Source organism: Passer montanus, unplaced genomic scaffold (genome assembly GCF_014805655.1).
Source record: "Passer montanus isolate IOZ18808 unplaced genomic scaffold, ASM1480565v1 scaffold57, whole genome shotgun sequence".
Lineage (NCBI taxonomy): Eukaryota > Metazoa > Chordata > Aves > Passeriformes > Passeridae > Passer > Passer montanus.
The window spans coordinates 1,539,040-1,557,653 of record NW_024370705.1 but is presented as its reverse complement, the minus strand read 5'-3'; the positions used below and the strand labels follow the sequence as shown (position 1 = coordinate 1,557,653).

General features: G+C 56.2%; 2 protein-coding genes across 6 annotated transcripts in view; one reads left to right on the top strand and one right to left on the bottom strand.

Moving 5' to 3' along the window:
* Window positions 1-9: 9 nt before the first annotated feature.
* On the bottom strand, window positions 10-17,513 carry LOC120510214 (proline-rich protein 2-like). Its single transcript, XM_039725796.1, has 8 exons — window positions 17,508-17,513; window positions 9,619-9,622; window positions 1,917-1,992; window positions 1,331-1,437; window positions 1,133-1,236; window positions 723-879; window positions 378-477; window positions 10-306 (listed from the first exon to the last, which is right to left on the bottom strand). The coding sequence occupies exons 5-8, from the start codon at window positions 1,219-1,221 to the stop codon at window positions 50-52; spliced, it is 603 nt and encodes a 200-aa protein (XP_039581730.1). The 5' UTR covers window positions 1,222-1,236; window positions 1,331-1,437; window positions 1,917-1,992; window positions 9,619-9,622; window positions 17,508-17,513; the 3' UTR covers window positions 10-49.
* Window positions 4,729-18,614, top strand: part of NF2 (neurofibromin 2) — a 47,039-nt gene continuing 33,153 nt past the window's right edge. For all 5 annotated transcript variants that reach the window (XM_039725792.1, XM_039725795.1, XM_039725791.1 and 2 more), the window contains exons 1-3: window positions 4,729-4,907; window positions 15,840-15,965; window positions 16,979-17,101. In XM_039725792.1, the coding sequence (XP_039581726.1) occupies window positions 4,794-4,907; window positions 15,840-15,965; window positions 16,979-17,101 (363 nt within the window). In that variant the 5' untranslated portion in view covers window positions 4,729-4,793. The remainder of the gene's footprint in view (window positions 4,908-15,839; window positions 15,966-16,978; window positions 17,102-18,614) is intronic.

The window sequence follows — 18,614 nt, the reverse complement described above, 5'->3', positions numbered from 1 at the left end:
CGCCGCGCGTGCCCGCCGCGCCCCGCCCCCGCGGGCCCGCCCCGCCCCCTCAGAAGCTGGCCTGCAGCAGCGTGATTCTGATTGGCCGCCCGGCCACACCTTCGCGCGCCCGGCCACGCCCCCCCGCAACCTCCCGCCGCCGCCGCGACGCCTCATTGGATGCCGCAGCGGGGGCGGTGCCCGCGGGTTCGGCGGCGCTCGGCAGCCAATCAGAAGAGGCGGCTGGAGAGGCCGGTGGCTGATTGGTCCCGATGTCTCGCTCCGGCGGCGCTGCTCCAGGGGGGCGGGGCTTCCTCGGGCTCCGCGCTGGGGAGGAGGGGCCAGAATGGGCGGGGCCGCTCGGCCGAGGGGCGGGGCCGGGGCGGGGCCGGGCTCACCTGCGGGCTCGGGCTCGGGGGGTCCCCGCGGTCCCCCCGGTGTGTCCCCAGCCCCGGGGGGACATCCCCGCGCCGGGGGCTCCTCCTGGGCTTGGGGCACCTGCGGGAGGGCACAGGGAGCGCTCCTGCCGCAAACTGCCCTGTGCCCACAGATCCCCTCTGCCCCATTGCCCCTTCTCTCTGCCCCCGAGCCCCCCCATTTTGCCCCATCCCCCCCTCCCACCTCTGAGTCCCCCCGTTCTGCCCCAAACCCCCCCTCACCACGCGGATCTGCACCACAATCACCCCAGTACTTGCCCCTCTCACATTTCCCCCGTCTCAGTTCTCCCCCACCGCGGATCTCACCTCGCTGTGGGGCAGTGCAGGGCCTGGGGGGCAGCAAGGAGGGGGCACGGCTGTGCCCCCGAGCCCCTCACCCGGGGAGTGCGAGGGCAGGGGGGGCGAGGGAGGGTCCGCACCCCGGCGTTCCTGCAGCGCCTGCTGCGAGACCGACGGGGCCGAGCTGGGAAGCGGGAGAAAACAGGAGTTAAAGGGTTAACCGCCCCCAAAACCCCGCCAAATGCTCTGTGACCCCCAGAAACCCTCTGTGCTCCCCTCCCCAGATTCCCCAAAACCTCTCTGTCCCTCTCCAACCTCCTCCTGCCGCCTGGGACCCCCCAGACCCCTCCGAACCCAGCCCTTCTCTGTGCCCCCACCATGGACCCGGGCAGGGCCGATGCCCCCCGAGCCCCCCGAGCCCCCCGAGCCCCGCTCACCCGGGCAGGGCCGATGCCCCCCGGCGCAGGGCACGGACCCAGGCGCGCAGCTCCTCGGCGCTCTCGGCCCCCAGGCAGTACGTTCGCATCCCGGCGTGCTCAGCCTGCGAACGGGCAGCCGTGCTGGACCGGGCTCAGGTGCCGGGGTTCCCCCCGCGGGGCACCCCCGATCCGCGGGCCCGGGCAGCCGGGGCTGACCGTGAAGAGGAAGCGGGGGGCGCGGGGGGCGCGGGGCGCGGCGGGCAGCACGCGGATCTCGTAGCCGGGCAGGGGGAGGCCGCCCCGCACTTGCTGCTCGCTGCTGTCTGGGGGCAGAGGAAGCTCATAAGGGGGGTACCAGAGCCCCCATCTGCACCCCCAGATCTCCGGTACCACCAGGGGGGTGCCAGGGACCTCCTGTGATGCCCCCAAACCTCCTCGGAGCCCCCCAGACCTTGGAACCCCACCAAGGACTCTTCAAGCCCCCAGGGACCCCCAATCCTGGGGAATCCCTGATCCACCCAGGGACCCCCAATCCCCAGGAATTCCCAATGCTCCAGAGACCCCCAATCCCCGAGGGATCCCTGACTCCCCCAGAGACCCCCAAATACCCCAGGGAGCCTTGATCCCACCGGGATCTCTGACTGCCAAAGGACCCCCAGTCCCCCGGGATTCCTGGTCCTCCAAGGACTGCCCAACACCCCAGGAGCCCTGAGCCCCCCAGTGACCCAGGGACACGCCGGGATCACTGACCCCTTCCCCCAGGGACACCAGGTCACCCCAGCCCCCCCCCGTGCCCCCTCACCCCGGTAGTAGTAGAGGCAGAGATCCACCAGTACGAACCAGCGGCGCTTCCAGAGCCGCAGCCCCGAGCTGTCCTGAGGAGGGGGGGGGGAAGGGGGGCTGATCCCCCGCAGCCCATCCCCCCCAGGGACCCTCTGCTGCCCCAGACCCCTCAATCCCTTCCGATTCCCCCAAACCCCATAACCTCCGGCACCCTCTTCCACCCCAGACCCCATAACCGCCCCACACTGCCCGGTCTGACCATGTGTCTCTGATCTCCCCAGACCACCAAACCCCATAACCCTCCCTCACCACCCCCTGACCCCCCACAACTCCCTCTGATCCCCCCCCAAGCCCCACATCCACCCCCAATGCCCCCCCAGCTGCCCAGAGCTCCCCCCCTGTGCCCCATAGTTCCCTATGGATTCCTGGGCTCCCCCAATGCTCCACATGCCCCCCTCGAGCTCCCTCGGGTGCCCAGGGTCCCCTGAACTCCCCCCAACCCCTACAACCCCCCACACCCCCCGTGGTTCCCCAGTTTCCCCCTCACGTCCCCTCTGCCCACCTGGGTGCGGGGGCCAGCGGGGGCGGGGTCCCGGCGGGCGGGCTCGTCGCTTTCTGCCATGGGGGGTCCTGCGGAGGCAGCGGGGGCCGGGGGGGTCCCCATCAATGTCCCCATTGTCCCCGCGGGGACAGAGGCCCCGTTCTTCCCGCTGCGGGGGCGGGGGCTGCTCCCGGACGCCTGGGTCCCCCCGGGGGTGTCGGGGGCGCTTCTCGGCTCCCGCTGCTCCCCTCCCCCTCCTGCTCCTGCCCCGTCCACCTCTGCTGGTCCCGGTTCAGTAACCCTGAACTGGTCCCGGTTCCCATCCCAGTAACCCTGAACTGGTCCCGGTCCCTCCCGTGCTGGACTCAGTGTCCGTCCCGGTAACTCTGAGCGGGTCCCAGTTTCTGTTTCGTTCCCCCGTGCTCGTCCCGTTGTCCCACACCGATCGGGGTGGCGGTCCCGTCCCCTTGCGCTGGTGACGGGTCCCGGCCACCGCCCCATCACCCCAGCGACGGTGCCGGCTCCATTACCGCGGCTGCTGCTGCTCCCGGCGCCGTCCGGTGTCCCGCTGCTGGGGCCAGCCCGGTCCCGTTGCGCCGCGCTGGTCCCGGTCCCGGTCCCAGTCCCAGTCCCGGTCTCGGTGCTGGTCCCAGCCGCAGTCCGGGTCCCAATCCCAGTCCCGGTGTCCCAGTCCCAGTCCCAATCCCACTCCCAGTCCCGGTGTCCCAGCCGCAGTCCCGATCCCAGTCCCGGTCCCAGTCCCGGTGTCCCAGTCCCGGTGTCCCGATCCCAATCCCGGTCCCGGTCCCGGTGTCCCAGGGGCAGTCCCGGTCCCGGTCCCAGTCCCAGGGGCAGTCCCGGTCCTGCCCCGTGCCCCGCCCGCCCCGGGCGCTGGTCCCAGTCTCTGCCGCCACCCACGAGCCCGGACACGCGGGTGCCCCCGGGACCGCGTGGGTCCCCTCGCCACGGCAACCACCGAGGGCACCCCGTGTCCCCCGGGAACCCCGTCCTGCGGGGACACCCACGGCACTGGGGACACCCGTGACACGGGCTCACGGTACCTCAAGGACCTCACGGACGCACAAACCCCTCACATCTCAGAGGTCCCTGACACCCCAAGGACCCTTACACCCCACGGACACACCCCCGGACACCCCACGGGCTCCTGGCACTTCAGGGACCCTGGACATCCCGGGCACCCCGGACCTCCCACAGACCCTGGACTCCCCAGTGACCCCGGGGACTCCACTGACCCTCCAGAGAGCCCGGATTCCCCAGGGACCCCACAGGGACTCCGGACATCGCCGAATCCCGAACACTCCCCGGACCCCTGACACCGCACGGGCCCCGGACGCGCCAGGGTCCCCTGACACCTTCCCGTGTCCCCGTGTCTCCGTGTCCCGGTGTCCCCCGTGTCCCGGTGTCCCGGTTTCCCGGTGTCCCCCGTGTCCCGGTGTCCCCATGTGTCCTGTGTCTCCCGTGTCCCCCATGTCCCGGTGTCCCGGTTTCCCGGTGTCCCCCGTGTGCCCCACGCCGGGTCCCTGTGTCCCCGTGTGCCCTGTGTGTCCCGTGTCCAGGTGTCCCGGTGTCCCGGTATCCCCATGTCCCGATGTCCCGTGTCCCCACGCCGGGTCCCGGTGTCCCGTGTCCCGGTGTCCCCGGTCCCCATGTCCCCACGCAGGGTCTCGGTGTCCCGTGTCTCCGTGTCCCCTATTGTCCCGGTGTCTCGGTGTCCCCGTGTGCCCCGTGTCCCCATTGTCCCCATTGTTCCCGTGTCCCCCGTGTCTCGGTGTCCCGGTGTCCCCGTGTCCCCCACTATCCCGTGTCCCCGTGTCCCGGTGTCCCTTGTCCCCCCGCCGGGTCCCGGTGTCCCCATGTGCCCTGTGTGTCCCGTGTCTCCGTGTCCCCCTGTGTCCCCCGTGTCCCGGTGTCCCTCACGCCGGGTCCCGGTGGGCCCGTGTGCCCTGTGTCCCCCGTGTCCCCCCCTGTCCCCGTGTCCCATGTCCCAGTGTCCCCCTGTCCCCGTGTCCCCGTGCTGTCCCCCTGTCCCCCTGTCCCGGTTCTCGTCCCCGCGGGCAGAGCGCTCCGCCCGCCGCCAGGGGGCGACACGGCCACGCCCAATCGCTTCCTCACACAGCTCTTAACGGCCCCGCCTCACCCCGCCCCTTCTCTTGAGCGGCGTCCCGCCTACCCAGTCACAGACGCTGCTGCTCCCGCTTCTCCAGTACACCCCTTTCTATTGGCTGCAAGGTGCGGCGAGGGCGGGCACACGGCGCGGCGCGGCCAATGGCACGGCGGAGGGGGCGGGGCCAGGCCGCCATGGCGCCGCCGCCGCGCTGACCGCGCTGCGCCGCCATGGCCGGGGCCATCGCGTCCCGCATGAGCTTCAGCTCCCTCAAGCGCAAGCAGCCCAAGACCTTCACCGTGCGCATCGCCACCATGGACGCCGAGATGGAGTTCAGCTGCGAGGTGACGGCCCGCGCGGGCGCGGGTCCCGCTGAGGGGACGGGCCCCGGCCCCCCCAGCCCTGAGGGGCCGGAGCCCCTCACGGTCCCCCCACCCTCCGCCGCTTCCCGGGGCCTGCCCTGGGCCAGCAGCGCCACAGCCCTGTTTTGGTTATAAATCGGCGTTGTCCTGGTGTGACTTTGGTTATAATTGCGCTTTATTCTGGTTATAATTCGGCTTGTTTTTGGGTTGTAATTCACCTTTACTTTGGTTATGGATCGGTGTAATTTGGCTTTACTTTGGTTATAACTTGGTTTTGTTTTGGTTGTAATTCGGTGTTATTGTGTGTGTAATTCAGTTGTAGCCTGGTTTAGTTTGGCTTTATTTTTGTTATCATTAGTCCTTCTCGTGTGTGTAATTCAGCATTGTTTTGGTCATAAATTGGCTTTTTTTTCTGGGTATAATTTGGCTTTATTCTGAGTATAATTTGGCATTATTCTGGTTATAATTCATCCTATATTTTGCTTATAATTCAGCTTTATTCTGGCAATAATTCATCTTCACTCCAGGTGTAATTTAGCTTTATTTGGGTTATAATTTGGCTGCATTCTGTTTATAATTCAGTCTCATTCTGGGTGCAATTTGGCATTATTCTGCTTATAATTCATCCTGTACTTTGGCTATAAATCAGCTTCATTCTGGGTATGATTCAGTTTAATCCTGGTTATAATTCAGCTTTATTCTCATTACAACCCAGCTCCCTCTGGGCTCTGATCCAGTGCTGTCCTGCCATCCCAGCCCAAGTCACCACTGCACTGTGGCTGTCACAGGGCCTGAGGAATCTCAGTGCCAAGCCTTGAATCCACAGGAATCCAACTCCCAAGTGCTCCACAAACGCCCAGGAACAGAATTTTGGCATTTCCCTGAGCTCTTAGCTCACCATGGGGCTGAGGGATGCTCAGGGGGGTTGGGTCTGGCTTGTCTGTGGTAATTTCCCTTTTTGGGGCCCTTGGAACTTGTAAAAGCTTCTCCCAGGGCGTTGCTGCCAAACCCTGGGCTCTGCTCTGCTTTTCCAGCTGATCCAGAGGGCTTGGCCACACAAACACTGCAACCCAGTCCAGCCTCTGTGTGTAATAGTTTATATTTCATTATCCTGACCCAAACCTGAGGGGCTCCCGGGGCCCATCTGCCAAGGGGAGTTTGTCAGCACCGATTTCCCTGCTCTGGAAATCTGCTCTCAGCCCTGAAGAGCTTCCTGCTTTTCCTGGGGATGGAGGATTTGCTCTGGGCAGCCGCGCGAGCTTCCCGCTTCCCGCAGAGTGTGAATGTCCTGCCTCTGGGTTTGTTGCTTTCCCGAGGCTGCGGCAATGGCTATAAAGTAAATAATTGTGAGTTTCAGTGCCGTGGCCGGGTGTCACTTCCCGCTGGGATCGGGGGCTTTGTGCAGCCTGAGGCAGCACTCCCGTGGGATTTGGCTGTGGGGCTGCTCCATCTCCAGCTGGCTTTTCTGGGAGGATCCTGCCAAAGGAACTTGTTGCTGCAGAGAGGCTCCTGCAGCTGGAAGGAGCTCAGAGCTGCTGAGGGCTCCTGGTGTTGGAGCTGGTGCTGGGGGATGCAAAGGGAACTCAGGCCTCATCCTTCAGCGTGGAATATTGGAGCAGGGGATGGATGGATGGATGGATGGATGGATGGATGGATGGATGGATGGATGGATGGATGGATGGATGGATGGATGGAGGTGGGTGATGGGGCTGTTTCACTCCTTGCAGGTGAGGAGTCAGTTTTTATGGAATCATGGAATGGTTTGGCTAAGAAGGGACCTTAAAGCCCATCCAGTGCCACCCCTGCCATGGCAGGGACCCCTCCCACTGTCCCAGGCTGCTCCCAGCCCCAGTGTCCAGCCTGGCCTTGGGCACTGCCAGGGATCCAGGGGCAGCCACAGCTGCTCTGGGCACCCTGTGCCAGGGCCTGCCCACCCTGCCAGGGAACAATTCCTAATTCCCAATATCCCATCCATCCCTGCCCTCTGGCAGTGGGAGCCATTCCCTGTGTCCTGTCCCTCCATCCCTTGTCCCCAGTCCCTCTCCAGCTCTCCTGGAGCCCCTTCAGGCCCTGCAGGGGCTCTGAGCTCTCCCTGGAGCCTTCTCCTCTCCAGGTGAGCACCCCCAGCTCTCCAGCCTGGCCCCAGTCCCTGGAGCTGGATCTCTGTCCCAGTTTTTGTGCTGCACTTGGGAGGCTCTGGGAAAGCTCCTCGTTGTGCTGACTGCAGAATGATCCGTGGGACAGGGGGCTCAGGGACACCTCCAGTGGCTGGGGTGGGAACGTGGCCCCGGGAAGGGCTTGCCTTGCTGTACACCCATGGTGAGCCCTGGAGCCAGGAGTGGAGTTTGTGCCCTCCTGAGGGGCAGTGGCGTGGCAGAGTTGATTTTTGGGACAGACCATGCTCCTCCCTGAAGGAATCCGGCCCCTATCCCAAAGTTTGCCAGAAGAGTGAGCAGTACTGTTTACCCAGCTGTCTGTGTGCTTTGAGGTGCCTTTGGCCAGGAAGGAGGGGGAATTCTGCCTCACAAACACTTGAGAGTTTCAGTGGAAGGAGGTGCAGTGGGAATCCTGTGATTTGGGGGCTCCTCAGATGTGTTTTTGTGGCCTGTGAGTGGCACCTCATGCTGACAGGGACAGAGAGCTGCTGCTCTGTTGGATGTCTGGGTTGGTCTTCCATGATCCCTGGGGGTTCCTTGCAGCTCAGGATATTCCATGACCCAGCTGTAGCTGCTGGAGACTCACCTTCTTTCTCAGTGCTAATTTTTCAGTCTGCTCCCTAGCAATCCCAGCTGTGCATTTTGAGGGATTAAACCTGCTTTGCATCTGTTTATTCTACAGTTGATGTCTCTAAATTGAGCCTAAATCTAAAATAATTCCTAGAAATGAAATCTTAATATTTCTAACACAGCGATGGAGATTAATAATCACGGTTGGGGTTTCACTTTAAAGACTTCAAATTTGTTTGGGGAAATCTTGGAGGCACGAAGCGGGTGTCTTCCTTTTGTTACTTCCATCTCGGAGGTTTGAGCTGTACCTAATTAATTGATAACATCTGGAGGAAGGGAAGACATTTGCATAGCTCTTGAATCCCTGTGCTAAAGCATCCCCAGCTGCTGCCTCACCTTCCTGAGAGCCTTGGACAGCCATGGGAAGCCTCTTCCCATGGTGAGGCTGGTGAGGCCCTGGCACAGGGTGCCCAGAGCAGCTGTGGCTGCCCCTGGATCCCTGGCAGTGCCCAAGGCAAGGTTGGAGAGGCTTGGAGCAGCCTGGGATACTGGAAGATATCCCTGTCCAAGGCAGGGAGGTGGAACAAGGTGGCCTTTCAGTCCCTTGCGACCCAAACCACTCCATGAGTTACTCAGCAATGAAAACCCCGTGGTGTTTTTGGGTGTACATCCAAAGCACTGTTTATGCCACCTCTGGTGGGATGGCAGAGGGTGGAGCAGCCAGTGTCAGCTTGGTCTCCCCACCTGCCATGTGCAGTTTTTTCCCTCTCAAAACCAAGTTCCCTGGCTGGTGGGAGAATCCCTCCATCTTTCTTTTGGTCTCCTGGGTGTCTTTGCCAATTTCTTCCTCTTGCAGTGCTCAGCCCTGTTAGTGTCTCTCCATCTCAGAGCCACGGCCCATTTTCCAAAGGTTTGTTTTTCCCTTTCTGTTGTGTTGTGATTTTGGGCTTGAATCCTGCAGGGATGGTCACTCCATCAAGGTGCAGCTCGCTGCCCAGCTGCTTCCCAACCTTTATCTTTTGGTGTCTTAAAAAAGAATTGGAAAAGCTTTACAGCCAGCCCAGAGAAACAGCTTAAGTGTTCAAGCAGCGACAAGAGCAGGATTGTGCTGATGTATTTGCTGGTCTAAACATGCATCCAGTTATTGCTTCAGTGCTTAAGCTGTTCCTCTCTGTCCAGAGGATAATCCTGGTTGGAAGGGATCTTTATTTTAGCCCAGTGTCCCACTCAGTGCAGGGCCAGTTGGATGTAAAGCCCTTGTAAGTAGAAGAGTCCTGATTTCGGCCACGTGTGGCCGAGTGCTGTCCCTTTGTCACCAGACACAGGGACTTGTGTAGCTGAGCTGCAAAGCTCATCTTCTGGAACAGGAACAACCACGGATTTGGTGGTGGAAATCTGGGTGGAAATGAGTTTTTGAGGAAGAGCTGGTGCAGTAAATCCGAGCTGAGTTTTGAGCTGTGTCCAGTCACTGCACCAAAATGAAAAGGCAGGAGGAGGAAATCAGGGAGCGGAATGCCCTTGGCTTCCTTCTGCATTGCAGGATACTTGGAAGGGGTTTATAAAGATCCATACATTCCCAATTTCAGGCAGCAAGGTGCTGGTAGAACAGTGACCTCTTCATGCTGCAAAGCTTCTGTGAGTGGACAGAAACTTAACAGGAAAAGAGCAGTCTGTGTGCGGGAGCAGCTGTTTAAAAAGCTGAGAGAAATAATCCCCCTCAGCTACAACTTGATCCCAAATAAATTGTTGGGATACCAGCTGTCAGGTCTGTGTTTTGTTCCTCCATGTGCCTCTGTGTCCTGGTCTTGTGCCAGCACTCAGGAGCACGTGCTGCTCTCTTTGAATCTGAGACACAGCAGGTAAGGGCTTTTTCCTCACTCGTGTCTTGGAGGGGTTTATTCCCAAAACCTCAGAATTTCTGATTCACAACAGTGACATTTGGGAGTTGGTGTTTTGGAGGTGTTTTCCTTGGTGCAGTTCATTCCCTTAAGTTGTGCTTGTGACTTGTGGACATGGATCCTCTTTGGCTTTGTTGCCTCACCCTGCACCTGAAAAGTTTTCTGGATCCCCTGCTCCCATCACAGCCTCTTCCAAGCCAGTAGGGAACTCCTGTTGCTTCTCTCCAAAGACTGTTCAAAACTGCTGTCAATCCCCAGACTCTGTTAATTAATCCAGAGATGTGTTGAGGCAGAGGGGAAGGACGGAGGGCATTTGGGACAGTGTATCTTTCTCTTTTGGTGTGTAGACTCCAGTTTTGATGCTCTTTAATACCTTTTTTTTTTTCTTTGTACAGGCAGTGTCTTTCAAGTAGGTGGTTTGTGAAATTAAAGGTACTTGAACAGGGAAGCAGCCCTGGGAATAATCTTCTTGAAGCTGGGAGGCAACACTGGTAGGGAATGACAGAGCCCTGGAAATGGGAAGAGAGGCATTTAAGGTGGCATCACCCCGAGGTGAGCCACTGGCTGCCCTCCCAGCCTGGCTGAGCTGTCTGTGTTCTGAGGCTCATCAGAGCGGGTCAGGCTGGGCTGCAGCACCCTGTGGCCATCAGCAATCAGCTCCTGCATGGAGGGAAGGCCTGGGGCTGTCCCTTCTGGGCCAGGGAGCAGGGTTGTGCTGCACATGTGTAAGTGCAGCACGGAGACAGCTCTGTGCATCCTCAGCAGAGCTCCCTGCAGGATCCAAACCCTCCTTTTGTCCTCTTGGAGCTTCTTGCTCTGCACTGAGCTGCTGCTTGACCCTGTAACTTCATCTGTGTGAGCCCAGCTTACAGGGTGAGGTGAGACTTTAGGACAGGAAATCATGGAATGATTTGGGTTGGAAGGGACCTTAGAGCACCTCCAGTTCCATCTTCTACCATGGGTAGGGACACCTTCCAGCATCCCAGGGTGCTCCAAGCCTCATCCAGCCTGGCCTTGGACATTGCCAGGGATCCAGCCACAGCTTCAATCCGTGCTTACAGAGAACAATTCCTCATCAATATCCCATCCATCTTTCTTTTGGTCTCCTGGGTGTCTTTGCCCAAACCATTCCAATATTCCTCTGGCAGTGGGAGCCATTCCCTGTGTCCTGTCCCTCCATGCCTTGTCCCCAGTCCCTCTCCAGCTCTCCTGGAACCTCTTCAGGCCCTGCAAGGGGCTCTGAGGTGTCCCTGGAACCTTCTCCTCTCCAGGTGAGCACCCCCAGCTCTCCCAGAGAGAGAGGCTCCAGCCCTTGGGGCATCTCCGTGGCCTCCTCTGCACTGGCTCCAGCAGCTCCAAGTCCCTTCGGTGCTGGGACCCCAGATCTGGAGGCAGCTCTGCAGGTGGGGTCTCACCTGAGCGGGGCAGAGGGCACATTGTCACCCGTTGTTGTCCCCTGCCCCTCCCCTGGCTGTCTGTCCCCGGCGTTGCCGCTCCGTCTCTGTCTCGGGCAGACACCACGGAACGTGCTTGGCTGCACCATCTGCCTCCTCACGCCTGGGCGCGTTTTTGGCCTCCTCGGTGGTTAACAGAAATAGGTTTTAATTAAAAGCTCATTATCGAGTTGTCGTGTAGCATTAGTAAATAAAAATAACTTTTACAGCCCAGCCCTGTGACTCAGTAAGTGGCAATTGAAAATATTTGACATCACTTTATTTAAAACAAAATTGACGAATATTACACTTTTGATTCCCTGTTTGCTCCAAATGGGCTTTAAATCTAAATAAATGGTTGTCTGTGGCACTGTGGTTATCATTCAGGTCCAGAAGGAGAAATAAGTGTGGTCTGCAGTCTCAAAATCAGCTCCATTTCAGTTGTAAACTGTTGCGGCTGGGTGGTTTGGGCATCTCCTGTGGGATGGGGGTTTGGAGTAGCTACAGCCTACATCCATTTCCTCATTCCCAGGTTGTTAGTGGAGGGATGCTCTGCTCAAGCCCAGCTCTCTCCCTTTTGCCCTCTCCATCCCTGTTTCAGTGGTGTCGTGTTTTCTCCTTAAGATTTTGATCCTAAACAGGAATAACTTCACTCTGAGCACTTTTTCCTGGGGCTTGGTCCCCTTTTCCCAGCAGTCCTTTGGCTGTTGTCTCACAGTAGGGACTCTTGCCTCTGTTTACATCCCTAGCATAGAGCTAACACCTAATAAAATTATCTGCAAAGCAAAAAGCCATTTTCTGTGTTATTTATGGGTAAATTGGTGCAGTAAAAGACTCTGTAAATGTGAGTCATTTCTGCAAGGTCGTGCCTTAACCTTGTTCCATGGGTGGGTGTGCAGAGGCCGCTGCTCTGGGTTTCCTGGGAAGCAGCTGAGCCTTGGTATCCTCTGCTCACTTTTTTGTGCCCTTATTGTCCACCCTGATCCCTGGAAAAGCTGAAGCTCCAGGGGTTTGTGTTTATGATGAGGAGGTGAGATCTTCATCTGTGCCCCCTGAGCAGAGCCAGGTTCTGTCCCCTGGACTTTGGGCACCTCCCTGTTATCCCAGGAGAGCCTGTTGTGTGAGGAACCTAAATATTAAATTAAACACATCCTTCTTACCTCCCCTTTACCGCATTTGACATTGTTGGAAGAAAAGCATCAAACTGATAATGTTTTGGGAATCTCTTTTCTGTGTAGACCCCTCGCTCAACCCTCTCTGTGCAGGATGGTTGCACCCCCTTGTCCCTTGCTGCCCATTTTTTAGAATTGTGGAATGGAAGGGAGCCACAGGATCATCCAGCCCAGCCCTGTCCTGCCCAGACCCCCAACAACCCCACCCTGTCCATCCCTGGCAGCGCTGTCCAAAGGCTCCTGGAGCTCTGGCAGCCTCGGGGCCGTGCCCATTCCCTGGGGAGCCTGGGCAGTGCCAGCACCCTCTGGGGGAAGAACCTTTCCCTGAGCTCCAGCCTAAACTTTCCAACACAGTTCTATTCCTTGGCTTGCCCTCCCTCCTTGTCACCCCTGATGAGAGGACCAGACAACCCTTCTGCTCGTTTTTGGATCTGCTTTATCGAGTGGGGAGCTGAGGAGCAGTTGTGAAACTTGACAGAGAGGTTGTGCTCCGAAATAAATCGCGCAGTTGCCTGCGAGTTGGAAATGACTCCCGGTGCAGGTTAATAAATAATGCAAACCCTGTTAATAGATGCCAAATGCGCCGTCTCTGCCGGAGAAAAAGATGATGCCAATAATCTGGGCTGGAAATACTCCGTTCTAGCCACTGGCTGGAGAGTTTTAGTGTTTAGTGCTGCTAATTTAAAATGTTTTGCTGATAGATTGTAACCACTCTGTACTTGGTAAAGAACACAAACGGCTCTGTGGAGTAACAGCCTGTTTATAACACACCTCATTCCCCTGTCCCTACCGCGGCTCCTGAATCCCTGCAGCCACCCGTGCTGTGATCCTGCTAATGGGAAAGGAGCTGCAAATGTCAGAGGTGATGCCTGCAGCACGGGGAGGATGCTGGAGTGACGCATCCCTCCCTGTCCTGACGGTCACATTGAGGTTATCATGATGTAGCGTTTTGCTGGGAGATGGAGCTTTGTTACAGCATCGTGCCAGCCACCCCAGCATACGGCTGAGGAGGTTTTTTTCACCTCTGAGCTTCTTAGTTTTGTTTTCAGGAGCTCAGAATGGCTTGTAAAATCATCTTTGTGCTTCAGGTGTCACTTGAGTGCCGTGCAGGGAATGGTGTGACGGACACAGTGTGGATGGGAACGGCCAGCCTGTCCTGGCTGTCCCCCAGGCTCTCTGGACAGCAGCTCTGTCCATCCCCTCATGCCCCGCAGGAGCTTTTTATCTAGCAGTTTACAGCCACAGAATGTGGCAGTTAATGATACAAAGCCTGTGAAGTATGGGTGAGGAGGGCCGAGGTCCTGGATGTCTGTAAAGCAGTTGGGTTCAGCTGTCAAAAGATGCCACTTGCATGCAGATGGTTATTTTAAGTACCGAGGTGTGGAGGGAAATCATGTCTGTTGGAATAAAGGTGGCTGCTGATCATTGATATATTTAATGAAGGTAATTCAGCGCAGCTGGGGAGGATGTGTGCTCTGTTATGGCTGGAGTCTTGAGCATTGTGCAAGAATGTTAAATGTCTCTTCCTGCCACCACAGAAACGCGTGGTGACAAAGCGCTGGTGTAAAATGCAGCAGCAGAAGCCTCACTTAAAATACAGTCCCTTAAAGAGGGGCTCGTAAAAAAAGGAGAGAGAGCTTTTAATGCAGGCAAATAGTGATAGGGGAAGGGGGAATGGGTTTAAACTAAAAGAGGAAAGATTTAGGTTAGGTGTCAGGAAGAAATCCAGCTGTGAGACCCTGGCATGGGCTGTGCAGAGCAGCTCTGGCTGCCCCTGGGTCCCTGGCAGTGTCCAAGGCCAGGTTGGACAGGTTTGGAGCAGCCTGGGATAGTGGAAGGTGTCCCTGCCCATGGCACTGGGTGGTCTTTAAGGTCCCTTCCCACCCAAACCATTCCAAATTCCCATCACCAAGTTGAAACTGCACAAAGCTCCTGCTTTAATCCACAGTGCTGCTCTTCAAAACAAACTGGTGGTTTGTGTTTTGAGAGGAAACCTTTGGGTCCTGTGAGCTCTTGAGCACAGTTTGGGTACCTGAGGTGGTTCAGTGAGGAGTCACGGCCAGTGGAAATTCCAGGTTTAACGTACTGATCCCATGGGATGTGGAGCCACGTCCTGGTGCTGCCATCAGCAGCCTGTCCTGGGAAGGTTTGGTGCAGGCACTGCTGTGCTGAGACTGAAATACGGTCTTCGAGAAGGAAAAACAGCCCATAATGCTTTATACAAAGCAGTTTAGTGAAGAAATAGCCTTTTGCTGGCAGCCTGCTTTTATGTGCCTGCAAAAATGGTACCAAATAGCTCTTTTAATGGGCCTCACTCTGTTTTGTCTGAGCCCTCGAATTAACCTCCCACTTAAAATCATAGTCAGGAAAAGATCTTCTGCAGTCTGAGCCATCCTGTGCCGAGCTGGAGCCCACCCGGGGGCTGGAGGATAGTGAAATGTGTGAAATTAGGGGGGTTATAATTACAGCACTGCCAAACTTGCTGCTCCTGGCGTTCTGACCCCGAGGTGTTGACAGCGCCCGATCCGCATCGCGGCGAGCCGTCCGGGGGTGGTGATTTCGGGAGGGCGGCGGCGGCTTTGTCCTATTCCGGGACTGTCAGCGTGTGTGTCTGTGCTCCCCGGCAAGGGGGAGAGCCGTGACGGAGTCATCGCTGAAAGGCAGAGCGTGGCTGAGCTGGGCCTGGCTGTGCCCACAAGGCGGCAGTGGGTGACAGCGGGAGCGGCCCGGCGCTCATATTGATGTGTCCAGGTGGCACCAGGATTGAGTTGTAGTGACAAGAGAGCGCGCCAGATCTGTTTGCCCAAGGGCTTTGGAGTAATGGCCATATGTCTGGGGCCAGCAATTGTTTTCAGCGCGCAGATGGAAGACCAAAGTGGCTTTGGCATATTAGATTCACGTGGTTTATGTCCCTCTTCACCTCTCTGCCTCCCAACACCTCCCGGTTTTATGAGCAAACTTCAGCAGCATCATGGATGCAGCTGCAGGATTGCTCCAAGGACATGGTCCTTGAGCAACCAATTTTCTCTGCTCCTTGGCTGCTTCTGTCACCAACATTTTCAGCAGAAAATGCAGCTTAACTGTATCAAAATGTGCTCCCAGAGAACCGCTGACTTCAGTGGTAACGATGGGGATTTTGGAGCTCTTTTTTCCCTTCTATCTGTGCAGGATCTGTGGCTCTGGACGCACACGCTCTGTGCAGGGATTGTGTCACTGCTGATTTTGTGGCTCCTCTCTCTGAACCCCTGGTGCTGATGTGCAGGGCTTCCTGAGCCTGTAGAGAGACACGTTAAAGCCACCAAGGGACAGTTCAAAGGGATTTTTATTCCCTTCTGGCAACAGGCAGGAACCTAAACATGTCGGGAGCCTTAAACTGAGCTCAACAAGAGCCTGAATGAACCCTTAGTTTCCCAGGGCAAGAAACAGGGGCTTTACGGTGTCATTTTTTGGAAAAGGGGGGAAATCACATTTCAGTTTCCTACTGAGGGAGGAGCTGGTGATCTGCAGATGAGATCAGATGGAAGGAGATAAGGTGTGCCTGGGTAGGGTGTTCTCATGTCTGTACCAGATGCATTCTCGGGGGTTTAAAGTTGACCTTGAGAGGTGAAAGCAGTGCATTTGGATGAACAGAGAGAAGTTCTGAAATCCACCTTTGTAACTCTGCTTCCTGTTTGCTCTCTGGCAGGTGAAGTGGAAAGGGAAGGACCTGTTTGATCTGGTGTGCAGGACCCTGGGACTGCGGGAAACCTGGTTCTTTGGGCTGCAGTACACGATCAAGGACACGGTGGCTTGGCTCAAGATGGACAAGAAGGTTGGAACCAAAACTCACAAAATCCCGGAAAGGTTTGGGTTGGAAGGGACCCTGAAGCTCATCTCATTCCAAGCCCTTGCCATGGACAGGAATATTTCCCTTGAGTCATTGTGTGGGATGACAAAGGAGAATGTCCTTTTGTCTTTGAATGCCTGAGGTTGTGTAGAGGGTGAACTGGGACAGATGTACTTAAATCCCATCTCTGTGGTATCTGGGGGTGTCAGACTGGGAAAAGAGGGCAGAGATGCCCCATCCCAGCATCTGTGCACACTGAATCCCCTGGAGACATTTTGGGTCCCAGTCATGCTGGGGTGCTGCACTTTGGGTGACTGCAAAGCAAATGAAACCTAAAACTCTCTCTTTTGTGCCCCTGAACACAAAACCATCAGCAGAAAAGTGGAGTTGCCTCTTGTTTTGTTGTTGAGAAATACAGAGAGCTTGGGAGGAGGAAAACCAGAGTGAAAAGGAGATGGGAATAAGGGAGGAAAGGCTCCCCAGATCTGTGAGGGGAGGGTTTTGGAGGTGTCAGGGGTGGCTCTGTTCATGTCCAAAGGATGTGACACTACAGCCAGATGGTCAGGGACACCAAAGGAGGCCTGGGTGTCTCACCTCTCAGGCTGAGGTTTTAAACAGCATTTAACTGGGGAGTAGCAGAGCAAGGTGGTCAGAAACACCAGTGAATAAACTCAGTGCAGGAAAACAAGGAGAAAGTCGGGTGGTGGCGCAGCAGGATCCCACATCTCTCTGCAAGTACCAGGAGAGGCAAGGAGCACGTGGCAGATCAGGATCAACCTTCACTGTCTCATTTCTCATGCTGTTTGTTTCTGCCTTTTTTTGTTCCCTTGCATCATTAGGAGTGTCAGAAATGTTTGTTTTCTTTTTTTAACTATGGTGTTTGAACTATTTAGGTCTGTTCTAGATGTCTAAAAGTGTCTGACAGAATATGTACTCATCTGAACAGAAGGGAGCTGGGTCTTGCCTTGAAGAAACCAAATGGCTTTTGTATCCCACAGGTCCTGGATCATGATGTTCCCACAGAGGAGCCCAAAACTTTTCACTTCCTGGCCAAATTTTACCCTGAGAATGCAGAGGAGGAATTGGTCCAGGAAATCACCCAGCACCTGTTCTTCCTGCAGGTAGGAGTCAATGCACTGCTCTCCAACCTGAAGGAGAGGGAGCCAGGATGAGCAGAAGGTCCCAGGGTCAAGGAGTTGGTCAGCAGAGTGTGCTCCACATCCTTATGTTCACACCCCTCCAAAGACACTTGTCCTTAGCAACAGATACTTCCTAAATCAGGTGAAGGATGGTTTTTGTGGAGGAAGCAGCTTGCCCAGACTGCCAGACCGCCTCTGAAGTGGCAGTAAGGAATGATGAGGTGATCCATAATATCCATGGGTGGTGGCTCAGGGACATGGATCTGTCAGCCAAGGGCTCATGTCCCTCTGCAGGGTGTGGGATGAGCTGTGCTGAGGGGTGGCAGCTGCCTTTGGACGTGACTGCAATGCTGTGTGGAGCAGGGCAGTTTGGTCCTGGAGAGCAGAGTGCAGCCAGCCTGTTCCCAGGCTGACAGCAAAGTTCCCCTCCTCACTGAACAGCCTTCAGGCAGCTGGAGCAGAAGAACATCCCAGCAGCTCAGCTCTCTGATGGAAAAACAGAGGAGAAGGGGAAACCTCACAGTCTCACCTGCCCCAGGAACTCCTGCCCTGCAGTTAAGCATTTAGAAACTCTGGTGAACACATCCTGGTTGGTTTTTTTACTTAAATTATTCCACAAAACTTTGTGTCCTGAGAAATCAGTTCAGCTGATGATGTGACAATGCTGCACGGCTGGTAACAAGGAGCTGCTGTCACAGGAGCTCTCTTTCAGAGACATGATCAATTTTCTGCCACAAAATCCATTTTCTGACACATTTTTCCTCAGAAGAGTTGTGTCAAGCACGGTTACAGGGAACAGAGCCCTCCTAGTCAGACTCCTGGGTACTCACTGGGATGTTTCAGCTGCTCTCTGGCTGTTAATTTGAAGATAAATTACAAAAACTTTTAACAAGTCACTCATTGTTATGTTTCTTACACCACAGTCAGGACAACCTGGATTTGGGAATACCTCTGTAGCCTCCAGGGTGTCCTGCTCTTTCCAAGTGAGCTCACCAGCCTCTTGATACTTCTCACTCTTCCAAAGTCCATCTTTTTTCTCTAGAGCCGAAAGTGTTCTAAATGCAAAGTATTCCTGTTAATTTCCAAGCTCAGTCTCGTGCACTGGTGTCTCTGTAGGGTTATTTCTGAATGCCTCATTTGCCAGGAGCTTTATCCACGGTGAGGAAAAATGCTGTTGGCATCTTTGAGAAGGAAAATCAGAGAGGAAAAGCCATTCAAGCTGCATTTTCTAAATGCAGACCATGACTTTGCTGCTGGGATTTGTGTGCTGAGAGGAACCTGGGCTCCTGAATGCATTTGGGAAACAGGAGCACATCTAAGCTTGTAAACTCTCCTGTTTTTTATCTTGATGCAGCAGAATATCTGCTGTGATTATGTTGTACCCAACTTTGAGGACTCAAAGCACGTTATAAATTCAAATTGATGTTCCTGCATCTCCAACAATCCATTTAAGCCTCCCAGGAAATCGTAGGCTTTTTAAATTTTTTTCCCCCCT